This window comes from Salmo salar, chromosome ssa01, assembly GCF_905237065.1.
Source record: "Salmo salar chromosome ssa01, Ssal_v3.1, whole genome shotgun sequence".
NCBI lineage: Eukaryota > Metazoa > Chordata > Actinopteri > Salmoniformes > Salmonidae > Salmo > Salmo salar.
In genome coordinates this window covers 63,150,859-63,163,354 of record NC_059442.1, presented here as the reverse complement: position 1 = coordinate 63,163,354, position 12,496 = coordinate 63,150,859, and the positions used below count along the sequence as shown (strand labels likewise).

The 12,496-nt window shown below is 44.2% G+C and overlaps 1 protein-coding gene across 1 annotated transcript in view; it reads right to left on the bottom strand.

The window, feature by feature from the left end:
* Positions 1 to 863: 863 nt before the first annotated feature.
* Positions 864 to 12,496, bottom strand: part of LOC106607177 (neuroendocrine convertase 2) — a 103,377-nt gene continuing 91,744 nt past the window's right edge. Inside the window, exons 11-12 of the mRNA XM_014203849.2 lie at positions 9,992 to 10,219; positions 864 to 2,065 (exon numbers count right to left, since the gene is read on the bottom strand). Of these exons, the coding sequence (XP_014059324.1) occupies positions 1,579 to 2,065; positions 9,992 to 10,219 (715 nt within the window). The 3' untranslated portion in view covers positions 864 to 1,578. The remainder of the gene's footprint in view (positions 2,066 to 9,991; positions 10,220 to 12,496) is intronic.

Genomic DNA, 12,496 nt, shown 5'->3' with positions numbered 1-12,496 from the left:
TTGCATTACAACTGAATGCCCCTAATCCTTCATATCATCTCATTTCAATCCATTGAAATGTGCCTAAAAGATATTAAATGATTCATATTATATTCTTTGAATAATAACAGCGGATGTTTTAGATTTTTACTTTTTGTATTCAGCACTATTGACTTACTTTATAATGATGGTCGAGGTGATGGATGCCTAGTTTTTAACTGATCATCCTGTTTGACTTCCATACATTGCATCAGAGTGGGGAAACTAGACTGAGCTAGTGCAGTGTTTAGTAAACATTGGGTGTCTCTCAGCACGGAGTGATAGGTGCAGTTACTGAAGGAGAGTCATCCATTTTTCATTGAGATGAACTGTAGGAGCAGACAGCGACCTCTGAACTCTGCATAATCCACTTTCCCTTAGAGGGACAGACAAGAGAGAGAGAAAGAGAGAGCCAGAAAACGTGTGTGTGTGTGTGTGTGTGTGTGTGTGTGTGTGTGTGTGTGTGTGTGTGTGTGTGTGTGTGTGTGTGTGTGTGTGACAGAATAACAAAAGTAAGAGATACAGCGAGTGGGAGAAGAAGAAGCTGTTTTGTACTATTTTCTCCGTCCAGGTCTCACACCCAGTGTGTGATGTAAATGTCCCTGTGCTTTGTGCACTTGAGTGAACAGATAAGTGCTTCCCATTACAGCATAGGCTTCAATTGTCTGGCATTGAGCATTGTAAGGCCAACTTACTTACCTTAGAAAGTGAAATTGGAATACAGAGCCACATTCCCAGGGTCTGACCTATCTTCCAGTTGTATTTCTCTTCCTCATTCAAATGACAAACAAGACATTTCTGCTACCTGCCTGTGCATTGCAGAGTGGTGCAAATCACTGAAGTGCTTTAACAAACAGCTGAATAGATTTATTATAGTATACGACAAAGGTTATTCTGCAATACGCTTTGAGGACCACAGTCTGCAAAATAAATCACACGATCCTTGTCTTGTTTATAAGGAAACAGTTACTTGTCACAAGAATATAAACGGAAAGAAGTATCACTGCTCTGTTTGCAAGATATTAAACTTTAAGTAGAATGACACTGAAAATAATTTACAGTCACAAACTGTACAACAGTTGGTTCACCAGAGGTGGAGGAGTGGGGGAAAGCAAGAACACCATATAGTGGATGCATTATGTTTATATACATTGTTGTCAAGTGTAAAAAAACATAGACCGAAAGCCAGATAGGATCTTTTTGTTTTCTCTATAGAACAGATTATTTGAAGGTTACACTTTTATCATCATCATCATCATCATCAGATTACAAGAAACATTCATTGGAAGTAGATGGCTAATATAAACACAGAAAAACAAAAAGCAGAGAAAAGGGTGGGAGGGGAGGAAAGAAAGACAATGAGCGAGGAGAGAAAGGGAGTCAGGAGAGAAAGTGTGAGAGAGGGCAAGATTAAGCGAGAAGGGGCAGAGAAAGTGAGAGAAGTGGAAAGTGCAAGAAAGAAAGAGAGAGGGGAAGTGAGAGAAAGATAGGAGAGAAGTAGAGAGCGAGACCGGCCCGGCATGCAGACCTGACCAGACGGTGTTTAGTTAGCTACGTCAGCTAGTTTTTACTCAGCAGGCTCTTCAGACTCCTTTCCACTGCCTCGTCCAGCTCTTCCTCCAACTCTTCCTTTTTTGACATGGCTAGTTTGGACTGGTAGTCGCGCACTATCTGGTCTATGTAAGGGGCACTTTGTGTTCCATGGAGCATGAGGGTCCACTCTTTCAGGGCCCCTTTCTGTGGCTCGTCTCCCTGGAAGCCCACCTCCAGGACCCAGGTCCCGCGGGGGTCCTCTCCCCAGGTGTGTGTGGTCATAAAGGGCCACTTGTCAAAGCCCACCTTGGCGTCGTCGTCCCGGGGCCGGCAGCTCAGCAGGATGGACTTGGTGCCCATGGGGGAGGTCATGTTGATGTTGAGGTCGCCACGGCGACTACCATTGACTGTGACCACAGCCTGAACGTGCTCCAGGTAGCGGACAAAGTTGTCCTTCCCCTGGCAAGAGTCAGTGGAGATGGTCAGGATCAGCTTGTCACCCGATTGGATCTTACTGAAGGGAGAGATGGGGGGGGATTAGGAAGGTGAAGGCAAAAGAAGAGTCAAGTGAGACAAAGGAAAAAAGGTGATAAAGGGAGGATAATGAAAAGGGACAACAGGGGGAGAGAGATGGACAGAGTGATGGAGAAGACTTGAAAGGGAGACAGAAGGTGAAAGGTGGGAAAGGAAGGGTCAGAGAATGACAGAAATACGGGGTGATGGAGAAAGGAAAACATGACAGAAAGATATAGAGAGGAAGATCGAGTTAACAAAAAAGGATACGGGAATACAAAAATGTATTAAGGAAGAAAGAGAGGCGAGAGAGGAAGAAACAGAAGGACAGAGAGAGAGAAATAATAACATAATCAGTATTCTGGTCAGCTCCTTGAGACCACAGGTGTCCCTGTATCTAATTAAATCTGAGATTCAGCCTGCGGGTGCAGACTATTTACCATAGCCCAGTCTGTCTAGACCTCCACACTCACAGCTCCTACTATTACCTGACCTACTTAACATGGACCCAGCAGACCCTGACAGAGCACTAGTGCTGCCTAAAATCCTACTCCCCCACGGAAACACAACAATGATAGAAACCACGCTTGGTTTGCCATGAAATTACTCTAGGAAACCGAAGCGTGGGCTTTTTGGTTAGGCTTAGACTAGAATATGTTACCTTCCTGCTATCCCTATCTTAGCTGGCATTCATTATTGGAGTTTGACATTCACTTGATAAATCAAAATAAAGCATTTCTTCATCATAAAATATGCAATTGAATTAACTTTTTCCTGCAAAATAAATATTTTTTTCCATTGTAAAAACCTTTTCCGACAGTGTGCCCTGATGAATATGATGATCAAGGTGTTAATTTCATGCATGCCTCTGCTTTGAAACAGTTTCTTGATGTGTGGTGGCATAATTTCCCACATTTTTATTTTATTTTCTCTGGAGTGATGAATCACGCTTTACCATCTGGCAGTCCGTTGGACAAATCTGGGTTTGGCGGATGCCAGGAGATTTCTACCTGCCCCAAAGCATAGTGCCAACTTTAAAGTTTGGTGGAGAAGGGAAATCGTAACGCTACAGCATGCAATGACATTCTAGACAATTCTGCGCTTCCAACTTTGTGGCAACAGTTTGGGGAAGGTACTTTCCCGTTTCAGTATGACAATTTCCCTGTGCACAAAGCGAGGTCCATACAAAAATGGTTTGGCGAGAACTGTGTGGAAGAACTTGCCTGGCCTGCACAGAGCCCAGACCTCAACCCCATCGAACACCTTTGGGATGAATTAGAAAGATGACTGCGAGCCAGGCCCAATTGCCCCTCATCAGTGCCCGACCTCACTAATGCTCTTGTGGCTGAATGGAAGCAAGTCCCCGCAGCAATGTTTCAACATCTAGCCGAAAGCCTTCCCAGAAGAGTGGAGGCTGTTATAGCAGCAAAGGGGGGACCAACTCCATATTAATGCCCATTTTGGAATGAGATGTTCGACAAGCAGGTGCGGTGGAGGAAGTCTTTGTGGGCTACACTCAGCCTTGTCTCACTCAGGGTAGTAAGTTGGTGGTCTGTTGATATCCCTCTAGTGGTGTGGGGGCTGTGCTTTGGCAAGCTCTCTCTCTCTCTCTGCCTGGTCCACGGGTAACGTCAAACGGGGTCACTTTGGCAAGCTCTCTCTCTCTCTCTGCTTGGTCCACGGGTAACGTCAAACGGGGTCACAGTGTCCCCCGACCCCCCCTGTCTCAGCCTCCAGTATCTATGCTGCAATAGTCTATGGCCGGGGGACTAGGGTCAGTCTGTTATGTCTGCGGCTATGGAACCCTGACCTGTTCACTGGACGTGCTACCTTGTCCCGAACCTTCTGTGTTTTCTTTCTTTTTTTTTTTCTCTCTCTCTCTCTCTCTCTCTCTCTCTCTCTCTCTCTCTCTCTCTCTCTCTCTCTCTCTCTCTCTCTCTCTCTCTCTCTCTCTCTCTCTCTCTCTCTCTCTCTCTCTCTCTCGTGTGGAGGGCTCTGTCCTAACTAACTTTCTTCAATTTATACATTCTGCTTCTAGAATGAACAAAGCTGTGCTTGCGTTCATGAAAAGAGCAAATTTGGTTGGTAGGCTAATTGCTAGTGGAATATTTGTAAGGGGTGTGTTGGTGCCAATTTCACCTCTCTCTACCCCTTCAACAAGAATGGCAGTTGCAAATTTGCCTCCGTTTATTACGGATGATCAAATCAGGAAAGAGCTGAGTCGTTTTGGTAAGTTTGCTACTGGGTTTCGTGTACTGTCGGCAGGTTTTCAGGCAGATGCCGTTAAGCACATTGTTTCGTTCCGGAGGCAGGTGTTTATGTTTCTGAATAACAATGAGCAACAGCTAAATGTGCATTTTAAAGTGAGGCATGAGGAGGGGCTCTATGCAGGGTTTGCCAGCACAGATAGTCTATGGTGTTTTGAGTGTGGGGATTTTGGGCATAAGAGCTTTGCGTGCCCACATAAAGGCCGTAGACAAGGTGAGGGCACAAGCGCCAGTGGGGGAAATTGAGGTCAACGTGCAGGGGGTAATGAGATGCAGACAGCAGGGGCTGGGCCTAGTCATGCCAGGGATGGCGGTGTAGATGAGGCTGGTCCTAGTCATGCAAGAGATGGTGGTGTAGATGAGGCTGGGCCTAGTCAGGCTAGAGATGGTGGGGTAGCGGAGGCTGGGTCTAGTCATGCTATGGATGGTGGGGTAGCGGAGGCTGGGTCTAGTCAGGCTAGAGATGGTGGGGTAGCTGAGGCTGGGTCTAGTCATGCTATGGATGGTGGGGTAGCGGAGGCTGGCTCTAGTCATGCTATGGATGGTGGGGTAGCAGAGGCTGGGTCTAGTCAGGCTAGAGATGGTGGGGTAGCTGAGGCTGGGTCTAGTCAGGTTATGGATGGTGGTGTAGATGATGCTGGGCCTAGTCATACTATGGAGGGTGGTGTAGATGAGGCTGGGTCTAGTCAGGTTATGCTAGTGGATGAGGAGAGTATAGTGGGGAAGTGTAAGAGACTAGGGGGGAGGAGGAGGGTGTCAAGCGGAAAAGGAAAAAGGGTGTGGTCAAAGGCACCATGGAAACTTTGCCTGTTGCTGTGGGGGAGGCACTGACCAGAGAGGAAGGGCAGGTGGTCAGGATGGGAGATGGAGATGAGGAGGAAAGTGAGTCTGAGGAAGAGGATGAGGAGTTATTTTTTTCAGACTCCTCTTCAATGGGCCCAGAGCTGACAGCCAGTCAAGCAGAGGGGTCAAAGTACATGCTGAGAGAACTGACAAGGTTCCTGAATGAGACCAAGTGGAAAAAGTTAATCTTGAGGCTTTTTTTTCTGATCCGAGAAAGTTTGTAAGATCAGTAAAACATGCTATGAAAAATGAGGGGCATGGTGTCCTCTCACCCAGGAAATGGTTTAGGTTGAGGAAGTCACAACAGTGCATAAAGGTTTACCTTCAGACACTGTTTAAATTTAAATGTTCTTTCTTTCTGAAGTTGATTGGGTGCTCTGGTGGAAAGGGGCAAGTGTGTTGAGCCATGGGACAAATTTTAGTGCAGGGGTGGCAGTCCTTTTTACACCGGGTCTGTCTATAAAAATTTGCTCCTCAAAGGAGGTGTGTAGGGGTAGGCTGCTTGTTGTAAAAGCAGAAATTAACAACATGGGTTTTGTCTTTATACATGTGTATGCGCCTAATACAGGGAGAGAGAGAGGGGTTCTATTTGGGAGTCTTAGACAGGAACTCTCACAGGTAGCGCCTGAGGAGACGTTGGTGGTCGGAGGGGACTGGAAATGTACAATGGATTTTACGAAAGACAGAAATGGAGAAGAGCCTCATTCAGTGTCGGTGGGAGTTTTAAGGGACATCATTAATCAGTTCGACCTAGTGGATGTTTGGAGAACTAAACATCCCAACACAAAACAGTATACATGGGTGAAGGTTTTTGGGGCTAGGGTGAGTGCAGCCCGACTTGATCGGTTATACATGTCTAGGAATTGGAGCAATAGGCTGTTGGGCGCTACCATTCTCCCGGTGGGGTTTTCGGATCACCACATAGCCATGGCTCGGCTGTCTATTTGACCAGGGCCCCGACAGGTATCCTATTGGAAATTCAATGTAAAGCTCTTACAATATGCCACTTTTTGCTTAGGTTTCCAGACCTTTTGGGAAAGGAGGGGGCAGTGAAGAGAGGAGTATGAGTCTCTGAGTCAGTGGTGGGATGTGGGGAAAGTCCAAATTCGGCTTTCCTGTCAACAGTACACAGCTCTCTCATCCTCAGAGGCTATGAGAGTATTGGGGGAACTAGAGCGTTGTATTAGTGAGATGGAGGAAGAGATGGTGGGGCAAGGCCATGTAGGTCTTCAGGCTAATTTAGCTGAATTTCATAGGGACCTGGGTAGTTTTTTCCAGGTTAAAGCAAAGGGAGCACTTGTAAGAGGGCGGCAGCGTAGCCTAGTGGTTAGAGCATTGGACTAGTAACCGAAGGTTGCCAGGTTGAATACCCGAGCTGACAAGGTACAAATCTGTCATTCTGCCGCTGAACAAGGCATTTAACCCACTGTTCCTAGGCTGTCATTTAAAATAAGATTTTTTTCTTAACCTCTCTCGGGTATGTGGGACGAAATCGCCCCACCTAGTCAACAGCCAGTGGAATCGAGTGGCGCGATATTCAAAAACCTTAAAAATGCTATAACTTCAATTTCTCAAACATATGACTATTTTACACCATTTTAAAGACAAGACTCTCGTTACTCTAACCTCATTGTCCGATTTCAAAAAGGCGTTACAACGAAAGCAAAACATTAGATTATGTCAGGAGAGTACCCAGCCAGAAATAATCACACACCCATTTTTCAAGCTAGCATATAATGTCACAAAAACCAAAACCACAGCTAAATGCAGCACTAACCTTTGATGATCTTCATCAGATGACACTCCTAGGACATTATGTTATACAATACATGCATGTTTTGTTCAATCAACTTCATATTTATATCAAAAACCAGCTTTTTACATTAGCATGTGATGTTCAGAACTAGCAAACATACCGAAAACTTCCGGTGAATTTACTAAATTACTCACGATAAACGTTCACAAAAAACATAACAGTTATTTTAAGAATTATAGATATAGAACTCCTTTATGCAATCGCGGTGTCAGATTTTAAAATAGCTTTTCGGCAAAAGCACATTTTGCAATATTCTGAGTAGATAGCTCGCCATTACGGGCTAGCTAATTTGACACCCACCAAGTTTGGCGTTCACTAAACTCAGAATTACTATAAGAAAAATTGGATTACCTTTGCTGTTCTTCATCAGAATGCACTCCCAGGACTTCTACTTCAACCACAAATGTTGTTTTGGTTCAAAATAATCCATAGTTATGTTCAAATATCCTCTGTTTTGTCCGTGCGTTCAGGTCCCTATCCGAATGGTGACGCGCGGACGCATGTCGTGACATTTTTTTTTTAAATATTCCATTACCGTACTTCGAAGCATGTCAAACGCTGTTTAAAATCAATTTTGATGCGATTTTTCTCGTGAAATAGCGCTAATATTCCGACCTGGAGACGTTGTTTTCGTTCAAAGACTGAAAGAAGAAAATGGTGTCTTCACATGCTCCCGTGTCATTGTTCTCAGATCGACCACTATCCAAAACCCCTACTGTTTTTCAGCCAGGGACAGCAGAGTCATCATTCCCCATTCTGGCGCCTTCTGAGAGCCTATGGGAGCTTTAGAAAATGTCACGTTACAGCAGAGATCCTCTGTTTTTGATAAAGAGGCTATAGAAGGCCAAGAAATGGTCAGAAAGGGCACTTCCTGAATAGAATCTTCTCAGGTTTTGGCCTGCCATATGAGTTCTGTTATACTCACAGACACCATTCAAACAGTTTTAGAAACTTTAGGGTATTTTCTATCCAAAGCCAATAATTATATGCATATTCTAGTTACTGGGCAGGAGTAGTAACCAGATTAAATCGGGTACGTTTTTTATCCGGCCGTGCAAATACTGCCCCCTAGCCCCAACAGGTTAAATCGGGTACGTTTTTTATCCGGACGTGAAAATACTGCCCCCTACCCAAGAGAGGTTAACTGACTTAACTAGTTAAATAAAGGTTAAAAAAAGAGCTAGGTTCTCCATGCTCAAGGAGATGGATGCTCCCAGCTCCTTCTTCTTTGGTTTGGAAAGACAGAGTGGTGAAGCCAAGGGTATGCATTGTCTACGGCTGTCTGATGGGCAGGTTACCTCTTTGGTGGGGGAGTTGCGGGAGAGGACTGTGAAGTTTTATAATGAGTTCTATAGGGCAGAAGTGTGTGATCCTATGTGTGCTCAGGTCTTGTTCAAAGGACTCCCTTGTTCAAAGGACTCCCTTAGCTCTCTCTGGCACAGAGGGATGAAATGGACATTCCTCTGTTGTCCCATGAACTGGCAGAGGCCATTACCCAGATTACCCGTTTATGTCTGGGGAATAATTGGACAGGACTTCTTTTGCGTGTTGCGTGAATGCGTAGGGGTAGGAGTGTTGCCGATGAGCTGCCGTCGGGCGGCTCTGACTCTCCTGCCCAAAAAAGGGGACTTGTGTGAACTTAAGAACTGGAGGCCTGTGGCATTACTCTGTGCGGACTACAAGATTTTTGCTAAGGTCCTCTCTAACAGACTGAAGTCCCATTTGGACACTCAATCACGGACAACTTGTTCTTAATCAGGGACATATTGGACTTGTCGAGAGGCTCTAATGTGAACTTTGGACTGGTCTCTTTAGATCAAGAGAAGGCTTTTAATAGAGTGGACCATTAGTATCTGTTTAATGTGAGGTCTGTGTTTGGGTTTGGGAAGAGTATTTTGACCAGTGTGAAGCTTTTGTAAGCTGGGGCGTCAAGTATGGTCAAGGTGGGAGGGGGGCTCAGCAAAGGACCTTGTGAAGATGCTGGAGGAAACAGGTACAAAAGTATCTATATCCACAGTAAACAAATCCTATATCGACATAACCTGAAAGGCTGCTCAGCAATGAAGTAGCCACTGCTCCAAAACCACCATAAAAAAAGCCAGACTACTACAATTTGCAACTGCACATGGGGACAAAGATCATACTTTTTGTAGAAATGTCCTCTGGTCTAATGAAACAAAAATAGAACTGTTTGGCCATAATGACCATCGTTATGTTTGAAGGAAAAAGGGGGAAGCTTGCAAGCCGAAGAACACCATTCCACCCATGAAGCACGGGGGTGGCAGCATGTTGTGGGGGTGCTTTGCTGCAGGAGGGCCTGGTGCTCTTCACAAAATAGATGGCACCATGAGGGAGTTAAAGCTTGGTCGCAAATGGGTCTTCTAAATGAACAATGACCCCAAGCATACTTCCACAGTTGTGGCAAAATGGCTTAAGGACAAGTAAGTCAAGGTATTGGAGTGGCCATCACAAAGCCCTGACCTCAATCCTATAGAAAACTTGTGGGCAAAACTGAAAAAGCGTGTGAGAGCAAGGAGGCCTACAAACCTGACTCAGTTACACCAGTTCTGTCAGGAGGAATGGGCCAAAATTCACCCAACTTATTGTGGAAAGCTTGTGGAAGGCTCCTCGAAACATTTAACCCAAGTTTAACAATTTAAAAGCAATGCCACCAAATACTAATTGAGTATATGTAAACTTTTGACCCACTGGGAATGTGGAGAAAGAAATAAAAGCTGAAATAAATCATTCTCTCTACTATTATTCTGATATTTCACATTCTTAAAATAAAGTTGTAATCCTAACTGATTTAAGACAGAAAATATTTACTAGGATTAAATGTCAGGAATTGTGAAAAACTGAGTTTAAATGTATTTGGCTAAGGTGTATTTAATCTTCTGACTTCAACTGTAGCTAAATACAAACAAACCTACATCTTAGTACTAATTATATTTTCAGCCAGGTCGGTAATGCATTGTCTGTACAGTGCCCGGTCACTTACTGGACATCCTGCAATGATCCAGCCATACAGTGAAAACGCTCGGGGACAGTCTTCCACTCCTTGGCCATCTTGACCATGCCGCCAGCGTCCAGCACACCGTAACCAAACAGGTGGTTGAACTCCAGGCCCACGCCGTTCCTCCGCCACTGGTGCACTTCGTCATGTAGCTGGTTTCTCTTGGAGGTCAGCACGGACAAGTGTTGCATGTCCCTCCACGTCAGGTTAGGACTGCCGAGGGGGTGAAGGGGTGAGGGGGAGAGACAAGACAGAGTTAGATTTTTATTTATTTAATTTAACCTTTATTTAACTAGGCAAGTCAGTTAAGAATAAATTCTTATTTACAATGATGGCCTAGCCCGGCCAAACCCTAACCCAGACGATACTGGGCCAATTGTGCGCCGTCCTATGGAACTCCCAATCACAGCCGGTTGTGATACAGCCTGGAATCGAACCAGGGTCTGTAGTAATACCACTAGGACTGAAATGCAGTGCCTTAGACCACTGCACCACTCGGGAGCGCACTCAGGGGATGTGTGTATCAGGTGTACACAGGTGACAGAACAGGCATTTAAAGGCTGAGCGCAATCAAAAACTAGATTTTTCTGTGTTTCATAAACAAATGAAGTCGGGAGTTTACATAAACTTAGGTTGGAGCCATTATAACTCATTTTTCAACCACTCCACAAATTTCTTGATAACAAACTATAGTTTTGGCTAGTCGGTTAGGTTCTGTCTCCTAGAGATGAATGAACTTTGGTGCAAAAAGTGCAAATTAATCGCAGAACAACAGCAAAGGACCATATGAAGATGCTGGAGTGAACAGGTACAAAAGTATCTATATCCACAGTAAAATGGGTTCTATATCGACATAACCTGAAAGGCCGTTCAGCAAGGAAGAAGCCACTGCTCCAAAACCGCCATAAAAAAAGCCAGACTACAGTTTGCAACTGCACATGGGGACAAAGATCATACTTTTTGGAGAAATGTCCTCTGGTTTGATAAAACAAAAATAGAACTGTTTGGCCATTATTGGAGTCAAAAGGGGGATGCTTGCAAGCTGAACCACACCATCCCAACCGTGAAGCACGAGGGTGGCAGCATCATGCTGTGGAGTGCTTTGCTGCAGGAGGGACTGGTGCACTTCACAAAATAGATGGCTTCATGAGGGAGGAAAATTATGTGGATATATTGAAGCAACATCTCAAGACATCAGTCAGGAAGTTAAAGCTTGGTCGCAAATGGGTCTTCCAAATGGACAATGACCCCAAGCATAATTCCAAAGTTGTGGCAAAATGGCTTAAGGACAAGTAAGACAAGTAATTGGAGTGGCCATCACAAAGCCCTGACCTCAATCCTATTGAACATTTGTGGGAAGAACTGAAAAAGCATGTGCGAGCAAGGAGGCCTACAAACCTGACTCAGTTACACTAGCTCTGGCAGGAGGAATGTGCCAAAATTCACCCAACTTATTGTGGGAAGCTTGTGGAAGGCTTCCATAAACGTTTGACCCAAGTTTAACAATTTAAAGGCAATGCTACCAAATACTAATTCAGTATATGTAAACTTCTGACCCACTGGGAATGTGATGAAAGAAATAAAAGCTGAAATAAATCATTCTCTCTACTATTATTCTGACATTTCACATTCTTAAAATAGAGTGGTGATCCTAACTGACTTAAGACAGGGAATCTTTACTGGGATTAAATGTCAGGAATTGTGAAAAACTGAGTTTAAATGTATTTGGCTAAGGTGTATGTAAACCTCCGACTTCAACTGTATATTACCACACTATGAGATTGGAATACTACTGTGAAATTGTGAAAATGATGATATTGTCATTTTAGTGTAAGAGCTGTTTGAAAAGACTGCCTGAAATTTCACCATGTTTTGTGTGGGATGGAGTTTTAGCCTGCCTGGTGTCATCAGTTAGATATATAAATAAATGCTTAGCTTGATATCTAATTGTGTCGTTATCTGTGATATGATTCCTAAAAATAATAAGCCTGCTGGCTGTTGATTGCAAGAATGAATGGCGCCTAAGCCTTATGATGATAACTAGGTAGCTAGCTAATAGCTATGACTTTTGAAAGCTCGGGCTGGTAGTCAGCATGGCAACTAAATCATCATGGTCTAGTTTACAACTGTCAATGATGTATTATTGTAATGTACTATTAATCCTACATGTACACATACTGTATGCAATTATTTATCTCTCCTCTCTGACACTGGTAGACTGTCAGCCCATCGTGAGGAGGACTACACTGTAGATATGTCACCTGTGCACCAGGCATTCAATATTTTTTTATTTAACAAGGCAAGTCAGTTAAGAACAAATTCTTATTTACAATGACAGCCTAGGAACAATGGATTAACTGCCTTGTTCAGGGGCAGAATGACAGATTTTTACCTTATCAGCTCAGGGATTCGATCTAGCAATCTTTCAGTTACTGTCCCAACACTCTAACCACTAGGCTACCTGCCGCCCCAATAAAAGCTGTCCCTACG